A 17285-nucleotide genomic window follows, 5' to 3' on the forward strand; every position below is an offset into this window, starting at 1 on the left:
TGCTCCGTGGATTGGGCTTGTTCTGGCACATCTCTCTGATGCTCGATTGGATTCGGATCCGGAGAATGTCGAAGCTGAATGAATTCCTTGAGCTCTTTTTCATGTTCCTTGCACTGATCCAAGGAACATTGTCCTGTCTCGGAGGGGGGCGGGGGTGTCATGTTGTGTTGGAGATTGCCTTTGCCTTAGGAGTCGAGGGTGGTAATATCCACATGAATGCAAATAATCCAAGGTTTAGATGATCGAGTTTATTCACTCTGTCATTGCTTTTAATGGTGAGGTTGATTTCTTTTCTATACTGGGAGGCCCTGGTAGGGAATTAAGGTGTTCTACAAATTAACTCCATGTCTTCTTTTTATTGTAGCTGATCCAAACCAGCAAAACGCTGATCGAGTCAGCTGATGTGGTCTACTCCAAGCTCACACAAGCACAACGAGCAGGTATGTACCACTGTTTAGTCACTGTTGAAAAATGCTGACCGTTATCTAAACAAATTAAAAGAAAGAAGATATGAATGTGTAAATAAGGATTTTAAAAAAAGAGGTTCAGATAAACGGGGTGTTAGCAGCAACATTCCATGACAAAATTTATATTTATAACTGGAAACTTGAGTCAAGTTGATATTTATCCTTCCCGTTGGCTGTTAAAAATGTGTGATATTGTCCTGTTCCTTCCTGCATTCAAAATCTTTCTTCTTATGACACTTAAAAAAATAAGTGTTTCTATGAAGCAAAGCAGGAAACTGCAATCTCTCTGCTACTGTGATGAAAATGACTCATAATTCAAGGACAAAATTTATGAGAAATGATTTAAATTACCTCTCTTACTGGCACATTTCATTAATTTGTTTAAGACAAATAAGATCCACAAGAAAACAGCCTGTGTTTATTTAAGGAGGGATGGATGTTTTCAGCTTCTCTGCTTTAATCCCAAATGAATCATGTGATTTACGAATGTGCATCCGCGCCCTTTTAAACACATTGTGTGTCATGTCCTCCTGCCCAGCAGAATGAGCATTGTGTGTCTACTCCTACAGCATCTGCATCAACATCAACAGCCGTGGCTGCTGTCAATAGAGCAGGCCATCATCAGTGAGTCAGCAGAGTAGTAATCATGTCAGTGGGCAGGTGAAAACAATCATCCAGCCACACAGACAAAGGGCTGCAGGAGAAAGAGGACAGAGAGCATAAACATCCTTTGAGAGGAGGAGAGAAATGAAAAGGTTTGACAAAGTGTGCAGTAAGAGGGGGAGGGATGGAAATGGTGAGAAAGGACTGAATTAACAAAGCATTTTATCAGTGCAGTCTTTTAAAAGGGCTGCTTGATGCAAGAGGTCCAGTGTTTTAGGAGAGAGGATAAAATTGGCCATAATAAGATCATTAAGGGAGAAATGGCTTAAAATCAAGAAATCCTGTGGCTTGTCTTCTCGAGCCTCTTTTAAATTCAGCGCTAATTCTTCCTCATTTGCCTTGCTGCTTTGCTATGCAGCAGTGCCTCTGCTGAAGAGCTCCTCGAAAAAGAGCTCAGTTTGAATAGTGACATCTTCATTTTTCATGTTAAGACATTTTATGGCTACAGGAAACCGAAAGACATGATTGAAACTAATGAACATGAATAATAAACTAATGAACCTGCAGATTTGGCTCCGTTATAGACCTGGTGTGAACTTGAAAATGTGTATTTTATTTTACATTTTATGTGTGAAAACTGGGGTTGGCTAATTGGCTCATGTCAACCCAATATCTTGAGGCTGTTAAGTCCACTTTAAGCCTGCTTTACTCCCCGGTGTCACTCAGAGGCAGACATATGCTTAACACCCCTGACCACAGCAAGCCAAGCTGATATTTGTGCAGCGCAGTTACACAGTGAAGTAGGCTAAACCCTGGAGCTTCAATCATAGAGATGCCCTCCCGCTACAAGGTTCCCCAGTGCAGAGCTAGAAGCATCTTCAAAGGCGATGACAGGAGAGTTAAGCAAAGCTTAAGCCTCACACACAGCCACGCCACAGCCTCAATCACATCAGTGTCCGCTAAAAATCAGAGGTTTCAGCTTTGTGTGCTGCTGCAGACACATGAAAATGTTTTAAACAGAACAGTAATAAATGAACCGTGTTCTGTTTTGTAGATTAAATGTATGCTTCTCTGACATAACTGAAATAACATTCAAAGGGGCTCATCAAAAGCCTTCCAATGCAAATGAAATGCAAATATTAAAGTTTTTCTAAATGTAAGTTAAAAGAAACATACAAGGACACCAGCTTTGAGGGGCCTCAGCTGCATGCCAAACACAGCATTTTTCCTATTACTCACTCTAATTCCCTCTGCCCCAAGCACTCACACACAAGCCTTCGTCCAAACCATGCAGTTCTCAAATATACATCTCCTCCGTGTGTATGCGTATCCATACTTTCAGGCCTTGTAGCTTTGATGGCAGTAAATGAGGCAGAAAAATAAAAACACGTTGGCCAAAGAGCAATCGTTTTCAGTGACACAGTATAACATTACAGCAGGCAGCAAAACAAACACTTTCCCCAACAGAGTTTAGAAAATTTAACTTACTTGGCTTTTTATGGATAAAGTTACCTATTGCCTAAAATGAAAATTGGAAAATGGGAATTATAAGCTTTAAATCTAATCTTGTTGACTTAAGTGAATATAAAGGCAAGTTAGCCTTTATTAAGTCATTTCAGCTTAGAATAAACAGAGCAGAGTGAACCTAACACCAGTATTTGATACCATACTTGTTTAGTTTTTGCAGCTTCACTTGCTGCAATGCCATAATAATTGGCTTAATATTGTAAGGTTGCTCCCTGTGCAGCAACACATGTAATCACATTTGGTATAAAGAACAAAAATACACATTTGTATTTGTGTTAGAACATTCTTGAGGACACACTATGACACCACCAGCCTGAACTGTCAATACAACGCAGGATCTTTGCTTTCAAGTTGTTTGTGCCAGATTCTGACCCTACCATTGGAATGTCACGGCGGTATTAGAGACTCATCGGACCAGGCAACGTTTTTTTTCCAGTTTCCTGTTGTCCAGTTTTGATGAGCCTGTGTGACTTATAGCCTCAATTTCCTGTTCTTAGCTGACAAAAGTGGCACCTGATGTGGTTTTCTGCTGCTGTAGCCCATCTGTTGCCTTGCTATGAGCTCAAAGCAGTCTGGCTATTCTCCTCTGACCTCTAGCATCAGCAAGCATTATGGTCTAGAAAAGTTGGATACTGGATTCTTTTGGACCGTTCCTTGTAAAGCTCATGGATGGTTATGTGGAAAATCCTAGTAGATCCAGGTTTCTGAAATAACTAAAACTAGTCTGTCAGGCACCAACAACCCACTTTCAAAGTCACTTAACTCACCTGCGTAAACTTCAGCAAGCTGTTGTACAATGTCTGTCTGACTTAATGCATAGAGTTGTGTCATGTAATTGACTTATTGGATATTTGCATTAATGAGCAGTTGAACAGGCACTTCTAATAAAGGGGACACTGAGTGTATGTATATGTACAGATGCATAAGCAGTATTGGTGGTCCAGGTGGTTCCTTAAATTTAAAATCTGCTGTTGGCAGAACAGCAGATGCAAATCTTACTTCTCTTGTCTAACCCTCTACCAGCAGATGAACATGGAAACAAACCCCAACATTTTGCTTCATGCACAAAGGTCACCTGCTTAATCACATGCTAATTTGGACTTTTTATTTCTTTATACTACTAACCAGACTAATGACTAATGATCAGTGATCACAAACCTGACCGCAGGCTTTTAGTTCCCTGTTGGAGCACTTAAAATTCAATATACTCTAAGGTTATTGTGGATTATTTTACTGTAACATATAAAAGATGCTGCTTCATCTTTAAGTGTTCAGATGTTTAGTTTAACATAAATATGAAACTAACGCAAAGCAAAACATACTGAGCTGCTTGTTGTGAAACTTCTCTAAAATGACAGAATATATGTTGGTGGACAAATAAAATTCTAGACAGACTTTCTGCAGTAATGCTACAGTGTCACTGTCCCTAAATAGACTTTCCCCTTGTTTTTATCATGTTCTTAACCTGTGTCTCAGCTCATTAAAATGATTTCTTACCCCTGGAGAAAAGAAACGCCATGCATTGCACTGGGTTTGACTCGACTCCCCCACCAAAACTCGGCATCATTCTGATGGCTTGGAAAGCATGAATTTACCTATCTTGATAGATTGACAAGTACTGAATGCATCCTTCAGAAGCCATTTCATCAACCATATGATTATGTACATATTGACAATGACAGTAGCATCAGCCTGAACATAGAGAGTCAGTGAGAGGCATGTGAAGCGTGAAATGATGGATTTGCACGGAATAGAAGGTTTTGTCCTCACGATCAATCCAGAAGTCGAAGTTATAATTTTGTTATAATGGCTGTGTGAGAAGCAGAAAAGGTGCTAATGGACGACAGGCTGTCAGTATCCAAAAGAGAATGTGGAGTAGGATCCGTGAGTATGTTCGCTTCATGTAAGCACATGCACTCATTGATTTTAGGACCTGTGATTGAACCTGACACTTTTGCCCTAGACATTAAAATTGTTCTCTGCTCATCAGCTAAATGCTGTTGTGACAAAGCCATAATCACACCAATGGCCACAATCTGAATGATAGGCTCAAACTATCCTCTTACATCCTAACCTGCCCACTGGCACATTGCTCATTTTAAGAGTAGGAAGTTAAAAATGGATAGTTTGGGGTTGCTGTGGTTTTTAAGTCTCACCAGCACCGCCTCCTTCCTTCCTGTGCACAGTTTTTCCCAGTTATTATTGCAGCTAATCAGTTCAATTTGGGCAGTGAAGCTGACGTGTTGATGAGGATGGAGAGGTGTTAGATAATTCCCCTTGGGCACTATTGATGGCTCACTATCACACACATAATGTGGGACCAGGAAAACAGCTGGGATGCACACTCTGGCACCTCCAGATGCTACCACTGTGTTTTTGTGCACATTGTGTACACTGGCTTATTTGTCTGCATGCATATCTAATCTGTGTGTGGGTTTCCAGTCATTCTCCCCACTAGCCTCTGCTTCACCAGCTTATTTAAAGATTTGTTCCAGCAGTGTTTCTTAAAAATGTAATGCATAAGCTTTGTTGTATTCAGAATTCATTTAGATGTGTATGTGTCGTGGTGTACTAGTTCGTCAGTGCACCGATTTACTCACATCGCAAAGAACAGAGCATTCATTTTCAGATGCAAATGTGGCATGACTGTACCTTTGTATGAAGGTGATATACTTGGTGATCAGATGATATAAATACTTAAATACACACATCCTGGTCGTAGGAGAAAGATTCTAAGCAGAGATGCCTAGACCTCCCTCTTCTTGGCCACATCCTTTAACCCTTCTTTCGGGACACCAAAGTGTTCCTAAGCCACCTGAGAGATATAATGTCTCCAGCATGTTGTGGGTTTCCCCCCGGCCTTCATCCCATTGGGACATGCCCAAAACACCTGACCTAAGAAGCGCCCAGGAGAATGTGGAGAAGTACACACTCTGAGCCCCTCCCCAATGAGAGATAAGCTGAGCACCTTATCCTGTCTCTAAGGCTGAGCCCACACATCCAGGCATTCAGAGGAAAGTCATTTCTGTCACTTATATCCACGATCTCATTATTTCGTTCACTACCCACAGCCTGTGGCCATAGGTGAGCGTAGGTGGACCAGTAAATCAACAGCTTCGCTTTCCCGCTTTGCTCTCTCTTCACCACAACATACCAGTACAGCATCTGCATTGCTGCAGATGTTGCAAGAGTATGTCTGTCAATCTCCTTTTCTGCTCTCCCCTCACTCATTAAGAAGACCCTGAAATACTCCGACTTAAAATCAAAGGTGCTGATTCTCATTTCTCACACTCCCCGGTGCAAGCTGGAGGTCATGACTCAGTAAAGCTAACAGAACCACATCTGCAAAATGAAGAGGAAAGATTGGGAGACCACCAATACTGACATCATCTACCCCTTAGCTGTGTCTAGAAATTCTGTTCATAAAAGATTTTAACAGAATTGGTGCCAAAGGGCAGCCCAGTGAACTCAGTACTCACAGGGAATGAGTCTGACTTGTTGCCTCAGAGCGAATCAAGCTCTCAATGCAGTTGGACAGAAACCAAATGGGCTGAAGCTGAAGCAGTCCTGAAGCATGCCTCACATTATACTTTGAGAAATGCAGTCGAGTACTTTCTCCAAATTCCCAAAAACTATGTAGACTCGTTGAGCAAACTTGAATGCATTGTTCTTCCTGGATCCAAGGTTCAACTAACAGATGAACTCTCCTCTCTGGTAACCTGGCATAGACCTTCCCCGGGTGTCATGGATTGGCCGTGTGGGAGCAAGGGTGGAGCCTCATGCAGGACTCTGGGGAAATGGGAATAACTCCAAAAATCTGCTTTAATGCTGTCAGGCAAAGAGTAAACAAAAGCCAAAAATGTATGCAGAAAAAAGCCAGGAATTCCAAAAACCAGAAACCATGGAGCAAGGGAACACACAGCAGTGAGGGACAATATGACAAAGGACAAGGAGAGACAGAGACAACATATACTCACAAGTTAATGAGGGAGAAGTAGCACGTGACAACACAGCTGAGGATAACATAACATAATAACTCAAAAGGAAGTAAAACTAAACACCAAGCACAAAAGACAAAAGACTACCACAATAAAAATGGGAAGTAGCAAAACACAAAGACTAAACAAGACACGGAAACACAAGGGAGGCAGGAACTCAAGGATTTAAATATAAACCAAAGTATAACCATGAACAGAACTAGAAGTGAAAATGAAGCCAGATAAAATCATTGCAAAGCAACCGGGAAATGCAAAAACTCAGAACAAGTGATTCTCAAAACCAATAGAACAGTAATTTATAGAAAACTCAGAACCCAGGGACTCTGAGAAATGGAGGCTGAGGAGTGAAGTTAGAGCACACCCTCCTGCCCCCCTTCTTGAAAAGGGGGCACCAGCTGTACTTCTCAGCACCTCTATGTATTCCACGTCTGGTAGCGAGGTGTTCAGGCATCTGTCTTGAATATAGTCATGCATCATCATATTAAGGCAGGTCCAGGAACAGGTGCAAGCTTACTGTATGAGTTAAAGATCCGCTGCCTCTCTGCCAGCCCTACCATGTGTATTTATTGATGTTCTCTTTCTTGCAAAGGTTTTCGCTATGATGAACCACTATTTTAGTCAGCACTGTGTATTTTATTGCCAATAGAAAAGATAAAGAACTCTCCCTCAATTTATCTTCCTTGGATTTAACCAGTTTTTCTCCCAGCTCATCAGCAGCTGGAATATCCCACGTTCTGCTTCATGGCATTGTGTTTGGGCTTTGCAGTGTGTATGAATAGAGATAAATTAATGAAACACTGAGCTGACTGTCATGCATTCCCCACTCAGAGCATTTCCTATCTTTTTATTCATTATTTCTTTTCATCAGATCCTGTTTGAAGGTTCTGTTTGATTTTATTATTTACTTACCTTTCTGTCTCTCTGCCTGAAGCCACTGTATGTTTTTGAAGCAGAAGAGGTGCTGCTGCAGTACTCATTACAAAGGCAAAAACCCTCTCTGCTTTTACTCTACCGAGGTGTGTGTGTGTGTGTGATATGTTATTCCCTAAGTCCTCCTTAGGACCCGACTCTCCCTGTCTCGTTCTCTCAACGTAAAATTCAATCTCTTCAGAGTGTGCTACAGGGCCACATTTTTATTAGCTCAAATTTCACATAGTTTAAGTGACACTAAGGAACAGCAACATCGAGGCTGTTAGGGGAAGGGAAAGCTTCATAATGCCAAATTAAATGCTTCAAGAGCTGTATTGCGTCCTCTAGCTAATTTGCTAAATTCATGACTTACTCTGCTCCCTGCCATCCTAATTTCTTGTGTCCTGTGAACACAAACTTCCTTGGCTCTTCTCTGAGCCCATTAACTACAACAGATTACGAGATCAAATCAGTCCTAATCCCTGTTAGCAGAACTTTCAGGCTCTGAAACAGATATTCTGCATTGGTTGTACATCACCAGTGTTTGGAAATGATAGCACATTAGTTATTTTTGGTATGGTTCACCCTGGTTTGCCCTGAAAACTGGTAATTTTGTTTTTATTCTATTTATTTATTTTTTATCTTGACTTCATAAAGTCAACATAGTCTCATTTTTCTTCTTACTTAACTACTTAACTGTGTTTTCCAAAATGAGAGGCCTCTATATCCCTTTGCATGTTTCTGTGCTTCAAGGATGCACTCTGAACATGACAACACAAACAGTTTGTCAAATGGGGAACAATGTAGCTACTAGGGGTGCAACGATATTCGTATCGATATTGAACCGTTCGATACAGTGCTTTCGGTTCGGTACGCATATGTATCGAACAATACAACATTTGTAATTTATTTTATCAATTTTCCTTCTGACGATGCTGTCTGTGTGGAGCGCTCAGTGAATCTGTGTTCGACTACTCCGCCTAGGCTGCACTGTCGAGAGCAGATCCACTGAGCGCTCCACACAGACAGCATAGTCAGAAGGAAGAGCACAGGGCAAGCTAGCGAGACAGAAGTTAAGCTCTCCTTGCAACAGGCAAATTGACCCTCATTCAGATCTGGCGTTTGGAATTATTTTGGTTTTCATGTGACGTATGACCCTGAAGGTAAGCGAGTCATGGACTAAAGTAAAACAGTATGTTGGATGTGCCATGCAATGCTCAATTACATTGGTGTGAACTAGTGTGTTAGCGCAGTTAGCTCGTTAACTTGTTGGCCGTCTAGCCCCATGCACGGAGCGATCGGCGGTAGCTCGTTAACGGAGATTTGCCGTGTTGTGGCGTTAAGGTCATTTCAACGAGATTAACCTGAAAGCACTAGTGGGAACACAACGAATATGACTGCACATTTACACCGACATCATCCTAGTGCAAAGACAAAAACAACAAGCATGCTACTAACTTTAGCCGAGTCATTTAGACAGCTGTTAGCACATGATTCTCCTTATGCTGCTGAGAATATAGCCCAGAAGAAGCGGATAGTATAGCTTTTATTTTGGAAAGAGCCATTTCTCTGTAATAAACTCTCTTTTCCAAAGATGAGTGATTCCTCAATCAGATACAGGGCTTGCAATATCGCTAGCCCGACGTCCCGGAGCTAGCGATTTTTTCAGTCGGGCTACCAAAATTCTATCTCTTCCCTGCCCGTCGGGCTATTGTAGGAAAAATATATGTCAATGCTTTTGCATTCTTTCAGAAATGTAGCTGGGTAATTATGTCATTGGCATCGGTGAGCCACTGTCAATATGTGACATATTGAAGTCGCGTTTGAATTTGCGCTTGTTTTTTTGCTTTCACTTTGCAATCGTGTGAACTGTGTATAGAGAGCGACAGCACTGATCTGTGAGTGATGATAATTTGTGCACCAATTCCTCTGACATCGTCTTATTAATCGTTAGCTTACTATGCAAACATGACAAGTGAAATCTCCCGCAGCAAGCTTAAACATGTGAGAGGTTGATCGCACAGAGAATCGCTGAGCTTATGTGAGTGCGCGTGTAAAAGCATTTCAGTTCTGCTGAGCCAAATAAGACAGGTCAGGGTGAAGAAGTGACAGCCAAATAAAAGCTTACCACAAAACGGAGAAGTTATGACAAATCAGACTATAAGGCAAAAAGAAAGTGCAGCTTTATGGTTTCATGGACAAAATAATTTCTGTGGCTGCAATATGACGAGCTATATAACCAGGGCTGCACATAAGTGGTCCGCAGGTGCGCATTCGCTGTCAAAATAAAAAACGCGCACAAGGGTTAGGGTTAAATTTAAAAACTGTACTTTTGAGTTAAAATATATATTTATAATTTTAATAAATGACAAATTAAAAATGCATGAACATTTTTTTTGTATCGAAAAAATATCGAACCGTGACACCAAAGTATCGAACCGAACCGTGAATTTTGTGTATCGTTGCACCCCTAGTAGCTACATTACAAAACCAAGACGACATCTCATACTTTCCTAGCACAAATTTTGGGTGTTTTTTGTGAATTGTAGTGTATTATGTTTCATCATTGTTTTTGCAGTAAATTGAAGCTGGAGAACCATAAGGTCAGTTGTCAGGGACAGACTGACAAGCAGGCTGAGCCTTAGGTTTAGGAGGAGTTTGCTCTTAAAGCCCAGGGGATTAGTTACGGTCTGCCTGGGCTAAATGAAGCAGGAAGCACTGATAGATTAATTAGAGTTTAGCCTGCTTCATATGACCTCTGTTTAGACAGCCATAGCAACCCAACACATTGCATGCTAAAATCCAACTGTAACGCTCCAACTTGGTTGTGGGTAGAAGAACAAACTATAAAATGTACTAAAAGATGGTTATATTACAGTATGTCATTGCATTTTATAATGTCTGTGAAGTTATATGCATAACAGATCTGGACTAATATGCATTAATGCATTTATGGCAGTTTTGTACACTGCAAGACACTTTACCTAAAACTTCTCAGCAGGCATATTTTGTTTCATGGTGTTTTTTGCAAAATTGCAAAATGTAGTTATTTTCCTTGGTCTGCATGCATGAGGATATTTACTCTATTAAGAAATTTCTTCTACTAAAAATATGCCTAAAAGTGTTTTTTGCATGGTATTTTTTTGGCTTTAATATGATTTGCTTTTATTTACATGGCACGCCTGCCTGTGTCTTTGTCCAGGTTTGGACTTCCACGAGGACCTGCATCGCATTGGAGCAAAGGAGGGTCTGAAAGGACGTAAACTGCAGAAGGCTATGGAGAGCTACGCTTGGAACATCACTGTGCTGAAGGTTAGTGAACCCCTCCTACAACACAGCAACAAGCCTAATAATTAATCTAAACCCCCCATTTGTATAAAGTACAACTATTAAAACTGATTAATGTGCATTTGAGATTACTATGGGGACTGTACCCAACTGGACAAGCAATCTGAGACCATGTTGCTGAGATTAAATAACATAATGTCTTAAGAAAGCTCACTGGGCTAATTGTATTTCCCTCTTCTCTAATCCCTAAACCTCTTAATTAATTACTGTTGAGTCCAAGTAGGGCTGGGCGATATGACCCAAAATTCATATCTCGATATTTTTTACCTAGATGGCGATATAAGATATATATCTCGATATTTTTTTTTTAAAGCCATAAAGTAAGAACAAAAAGAGAGTTCTTAGTCAAAGCTGTGTCCCAGATGTCACACAGGCACTTTTATTAACATAGAGCATAGATGTACATAAAATTTACTCAAAAATAAATTATGAGCATTTATTAAATAATAATGCTCCATAAATAAAAGAAAACAATGTTGTTTTTGTGCATAACAAAAAGCTCACAATTGTGCAGTCAAAATGTAAACTAAAAGACGCTGAGCACAATAACAAAGACAGATTTCACAGCTGCTCTGTTCCCAACTTCTACTCTGTGACTGACAGCATTGAGTTTGAAATCCTCTTCGTAACCACGTCTCTTAACAGGTGCCATTTATGGTCCTTATACACAGTAGGGTAATATTACGTTGAAGCACAGTACGTATCACTCCGCGAGGCTCCTCGGTAGCCGTAATGCTCTGACAGTCCATCAAGCGGTGCAGCTCCGTAGCTTACCAAAGTCGTACTAAAACATTTTTTGACAGATTGCTGAGCGCCGTGTACCACATAAAATCGGTTCGCAGCCATCAAGCACAACCAGAATTCATACATAAGGCGCGCTGTCAACTTTTGAGAAAATGAAAGGATTTTAGGCTGTGCAGCGCCTCTGGGCTGCATGGCGTTAGCGTGGTTAGCTCGTTAGCGTGGTTAGCTAGCTAACACGTTGACGGCGTCCAGCCCCACGCACGGGTCGATGCGCAGTAACTCATTAACGGAGATTTGCCGTGTCCGTCTTGTCGCTTCCTGCAGGTGAAGCGATGGGGGAGGAGGGGGAGTTGTATTCAGTGAAGGAGGGGCGAGGCCGAGTAACGTTGCGTAAAGACAAAAGTGGACGAAAGAGAGGCAAACTTGCGGCTCCACAAGTATAGCTTTAACGTAACATAGACTATATCGATATAAAAGATATTGTCACATCTTATATCTCGTATAAAAATATATCAATATTTTTTTAAAACTCGATATATCGCCCAGCTCTAAGTCCAAGTACCATTTTATTTATTTGGTCGTGTAACTATCTTGACAAGACATGATAGGATTGTTCGCGCTTGTTTGTAGACACACATATGCTGCTCTGTTATTCCTCATAAGGAGACACTGGATCCCCTAGACATGCCTTGATGATGATGCATTCTTGTCTTTGCCTGCCCCTTGACACAGGAGATAAGGCTGCTCAATGCTCTCATCTCATTTCCTCTACGACTGCTGCCGGTAATAGCAACGCTAAAATAACGCCACATGCTAAGTACAGACAGAGTGGCTTGAGCATTAGGATAGATAGATGTCTTCTCCTTTTCATGCCAGTCTTGCCAGATGGAAAACAACAAAAAGGGGGTTGCATTGCTGCTAGGGTTAAAATGATGTCCTCCACCCATCTATGGTGCAATTTATGCCCTTGCTGTTTAGGTAGACCAGCTGTCCAGAATCTATCTCAGTACTAACCACATTCACACACCTTATTTTTCCGATCGTCGTCTCCCCCCCCTTTTCGTCTGTTCTCCTGTGATGAGCCACCCTTTCAATAACAAGGTGGCACCCACATAACTCCGTCTTGTCCTCTTCCCATTCTTCAGTTGTAATCTGCGTCTCATAGTGAACATTTGGTGAGAGCTTGGTGCTTGTTTGCCAAGGCTGGCAGCCGTACCCAGTTATTATTTCACCTGTCAGCCTCTCCAGATTCTCAGCAGGCCAGGAAGTACTCGCTGGTTGTTAGTTGGAAGTGTGGGATGCTGGGAGGAAAGCCGAGGGAAGAGCCATGTCCTATATGTTTGTCAGTGTTCGTCTCTAGCTCCCTCTCCAACCTTACTTTGACAGTTTCTGTCAGTTCGGGGCTGTCACGGTGAATGAGGGTATTTGCCCATTTCTGCCACTTATTGTTCCAGTTAGTCAAGAGAAAAGAAAAATCAAAGAGAGAGAAAGAGATCCTTTGAAGCAAATGTCAGCCATATTGCTGTCCTTTTTAGAAGAATAACAGGGTTTGAAAAAAGACGTGTCTCCCAAATCGTTCACGTTTTGTACTTTCTAGTGTTATAATCTGTTTTCTTGGGCAGTTACATATAATTAAATAACCTCCTCTTAAATTCACTCAGATTTTGGCCTCCTCAGTGTTTTCTGTGGTAAGCCAATGTAACTCTAACCCTTTTATATGTGATTAAATCAAATTCTGGTAGATGTCTTGTTTTAATATAAGAACTGACTCAATCTATATGTCCCAATGATGCTTATACTCTGCTGTCTCTTCTAACTCCCCGTGAATGTCTATAAATGTAAAATAATACCTAGAGGCAGGTTATCGACTACTCGATTTCTCTCAGAGGAGTGGTCCGTTTCTGATAAACAAAAAGGACACGGGTCTAGAATTTAATGAGGATATAGTTGTGGGATTTAGTAGCTGTCCTTACATCAGCTTAGCCTCCTGCGGACAACGTTAGGCCAGCTGTAGGGGTGAATGCATGCAAAGACAAGTGTAGCCGTTATTTGACTCAGACAGCACAGGATAAGCTTCTTGCCATCTTATTTTATGCCTGGTGAGTCATGACTTACATAATTTCTTTTTTTTCCCCTCCTTCTTTTTTTATTCCAAACATATGACATGCTCATACTCCGGGTTTGCGTGCTGTATTGGTTGAGCTAAAATGCCACTTGCAGTGTATTAACATCACCAACGGGTAGATCGCAGGCCATCGTCTGCAGAGCATCACCTTTAGTCTTACCCCAGTATGTCATACCGCTGTACCTGTCTTGTGGCACTAAGAACTTTATCCCTTTCGCCGTTTATATTTTAGTCTGGTCCACAACAGGTCAGACTGTATCTCTTCACAAGGAGGTTAGCCCAGCAAGCTGTCGCAGCACGTCAGACAGACCGAAGTTCAGTGCGAGGGAGGTAAAATATGCAGATAAATGCAGATAAAAGGAAAATTGCTTTCAACTTTCTTGTGAGCAGATGTTGAAGTGGACATGCTGGAGGAATCTGGCGAGAGTAAACCCTGAGGGGAAGAGTCAAGAATTAGATTGTTCAAGTGGAGGGAGTTTGTCGAAGCGTGTGGTCTTTCTCCCTTTTTTTTCATCTCCTTTGGACAGTTCTAATAATATAAGCACCTCTTACACACAGAAATAACTGCCTGTGGAGAAAACTCCACCACATTTCCACATGGCAGAGACAGCTAGCTTAAGGGAGGGAGGCAGCCATGGCAGTGGCCCAGATTGACTTGACAGTGCCGTAGCGCAGGATGCCTGCCCTGACCACTTCCTCCACATATGGCAGGGTTTCATCTCTGGGGTGTTCAAATAAAGAGCAGAAATGTAGTATAACATTGCCACCATATGCCAGCAGTACTTACAAGCTGAGAGGAACAGTACAAAGGGCTGGCAAGAAACCAAAGCCCTTTGTTCATTGGCTTCATACTGCCCCCTTCTGCATCTTTTTGAGTAATACATTAACAATAAGCAATAATATAAGCACCTTTACTTTCTTCTCACTAAAAAGTCATGCAGATAATGGTCATTTAGAGATTAAAATCTATTTTCTAAAAAAAACAAAAAAAAGAGGGATAAAAGAAAATTGCATTGATGGTGTTATTTAAAATAGACTTAGTATAAGTAGCCTTTAGGGAATGCTGTTTGAATGCATTTAAATTTTATATAGTTGAGTGATATTAACAAATGTTTCTTTCTGCTTCTTCTTCTGTGTCTAAATCTTAGGGCCAGGCTGACCTGCTAAAGCACGCAAAGAGTGAGGCACTGGACACTCTGCGTCAGATCCACTGTGCAGCTCAGTCCTGTGGCCTCAGTAAAAATGGAGCAGCTTCCCCACAGCTTCAGCACCATCCTCACCACCAGCCGCAGCAGACACAGCAGCAGCCTCAGGCCAAGACCCACCCAGCGCCTCCACTGCTGTGCCAACCCCAAAATCAGCTCCAGTCTCAGACCGCACCTCAGGCTTATCTGCACCCGAATCCCCAGCAATATCCCCAGCTGCATCCCCAGCTATCGGCTCCTCCTCTGGCCCCACCTGTTCCAAAACCACCTGCCTACCCTCAACCGCCACCGCTACCCCAGCACCAGTTTCAATTCCAAAACCAGCAGCAGGGGGCAGCAGTACCTCTCGACACCATCCCCGAGAAAGAAAAAGAGACTGTCAGTGACAGTCCTGCGGGATCCTGCTGACCCACTGCCTGTGCCCACAGAGAATCCGTCCCAAAGAGAGACAGTGAGATAGAGAAGCAGAAAGGTGTAGAAAGAAAGCAAGAGGTCAGTAAAGAAAGAGAGATGGAGGAAGTTGCTGAGAAGTTGAAAGAGATGATGAGGAGGAGGAAGCCTCGTCGTGTTAGAAGCGAGACGCAAGTTTGAGAGGTGATTTGAGTTGGCCAGAGATATGAAAGAGAAGCGAGATACTACACTTCAGCTAGAAGTGAAAAACAGAAGGATAACAGCTGAAAACATCAGTGAGTTACATACCCCTGTCTCTCTCTGGGCACTGCTATTTTCAAGCCCCTCCACGATGTACTCTAGCTCTGTGGGTACAGGCTTTACCTCACTTTGGCATTTAATGCCACAAATTTGCCTTTTTATTTTCAGAGACACCTTGGCATGTCTTCGAGTGTTTATTTCTTCACATTCACACTTTCCCTCCCACAACTAAGACATACAGGAAACCCTCACTTATTCTGATGATGAAGAGGAGGCCATTTTAATTTTAGTGGTACAAAGTAGAGCAGCTCTACTAGTCTGTAGGGGTCACAAATGGCCATTTCAGCACAAAATAAGCAGCTGTAGTGCTAAAATAGAAAACAAAATCACCCTGATGTATTATTGCTGGTGTCAGTCTTCATCAGGCCCCTCAGATCTCTAGTGTCAATTCTCTTAGGGTTTAAGTTCTCCGGCATTCTTATACACTCCTCACACAATCTTTTTGTCTCCTTCCTAGGGGCTATGTATATGATGTTATGTGAGTTGATGTCCTGGTCCCTAGGATGGAGCACGTCCTTAAGTGGCAGAGTTCACCAGTCAGTCACAACTGGAATATTTGACCCCTCCCGTTAGAGGTCAAAGATCATCAGGAACATGATACTGCTGTCTATAAGAATAAAGTGACTATAGATGTAAAATGTATGCAAAGTGTAAGAAGGGAACATATATTGCTATAATAATTCTGAGACATTCATGATTGATATTATTATAACTGTTGTTAGTTTTATTGATATCCTAAGTATTTTTTAACATTACTTCCACATACACAGTGATTTGACACCTGTTGTTCTGTGGTGCAGATCAAGCCAACCAGTGCATGTGGGATTGGAATGAAAGGTTTGGGGGTTAGCACCACAACACAACAGTCAAACAGTAACCTGACGTGTTTCACTTCAAAGTGAGTGTGGATTCTGTAAGAGATCTCTTAAGTGGCCCATTAAAACTGGCTTCATTGTTTCTCCTGTCTCCTCTTGTTCATTACTATTTAATAATCATTCAAGTAGCGATATGAACTGGGATAAATGGATGTTCTTTGCAATTTTATTTCGATTTTTAAACTGATAAACTGATATAAGGTTTTTACTGTGCAGGGTTCACACACGGTGCCACTGCTTTTATTTTTTAAAGAGACCTAGCCATTTGAAAGCAACAATCAATATAGCTTTACAAAAGTGCACTGTAATGCATAGTCAATTCTCAATCGATCTTAAATGATTGCCTTATTACTAAAATAGATTTAAGCCATTTAGTTTATCATGAATGAGATAGCACTGCTTCCTGTTGTCCATAAGATGGCAACAAACATTAAGTAAATGGTTGTGAGGATAAAAACAACTTTTAAGAGTTGTTATCTTGTTATTTTTACTGCAAATTTTCCCCGATTTGTAAAGCAGATCATTTGTGCACAGATGTGTCTGACATGCCTGACACCCTACCGGAAGTCTTTTTCTAGGTCTTTTCTTGTGAAGTGCTTTCACTATGAGAGAGTAAAGTCCATGCATCCTCATTAGCATAGACTTTGAATGAACTTGTCATTAGAGCAGAGAAAGGGCAGCCGTTTTTAAAAAGAATATATATATATATATTTGCTAATAGACTTCAGCCCCTCACCAGTCATTGTAATGGTATGTCTTAATAAACCTTTAGC

General features: G+C 41.5%; 1 protein-coding gene across 1 annotated transcript in view; it reads left to right on the plus strand.

The window, feature by feature from the left end:
* The window catches only part of LOC146634033 (inactive phospholipase C-like protein 2), a 67647-nt gene extending 52095 nt beyond the window's left edge, over positions 1 to 15552 (plus strand). Inside the window, exons 4-6 of the mRNA XM_085351778.1 lie at positions 365 to 440; positions 10707 to 10816; positions 14870 to 15552. Of these exons, the coding sequence (XP_085207904.1) occupies positions 365 to 440; positions 10707 to 10816; positions 14870 to 15334 (651 nt within the window). The 3' untranslated portion in view covers positions 15335 to 15552. The remainder of the gene's footprint in view (positions 1 to 364; positions 441 to 10706; positions 10817 to 14869) is intronic.
* Positions 15553 to 17285: the final 1733 nt, after the last annotated feature.

Source organism: Diplotaxodon limnothrissa, linkage group LG4, assembly GCF_057381915.1.
Source record: "Diplotaxodon limnothrissa isolate DT_005_m linkage group LG4, D_limnothrissa_male_GT1.1, whole genome shotgun sequence".
Taxonomy (NCBI): Eukaryota; Metazoa; Chordata; class Actinopteri; order Cichliformes; family Cichlidae; genus Diplotaxodon; species Diplotaxodon limnothrissa.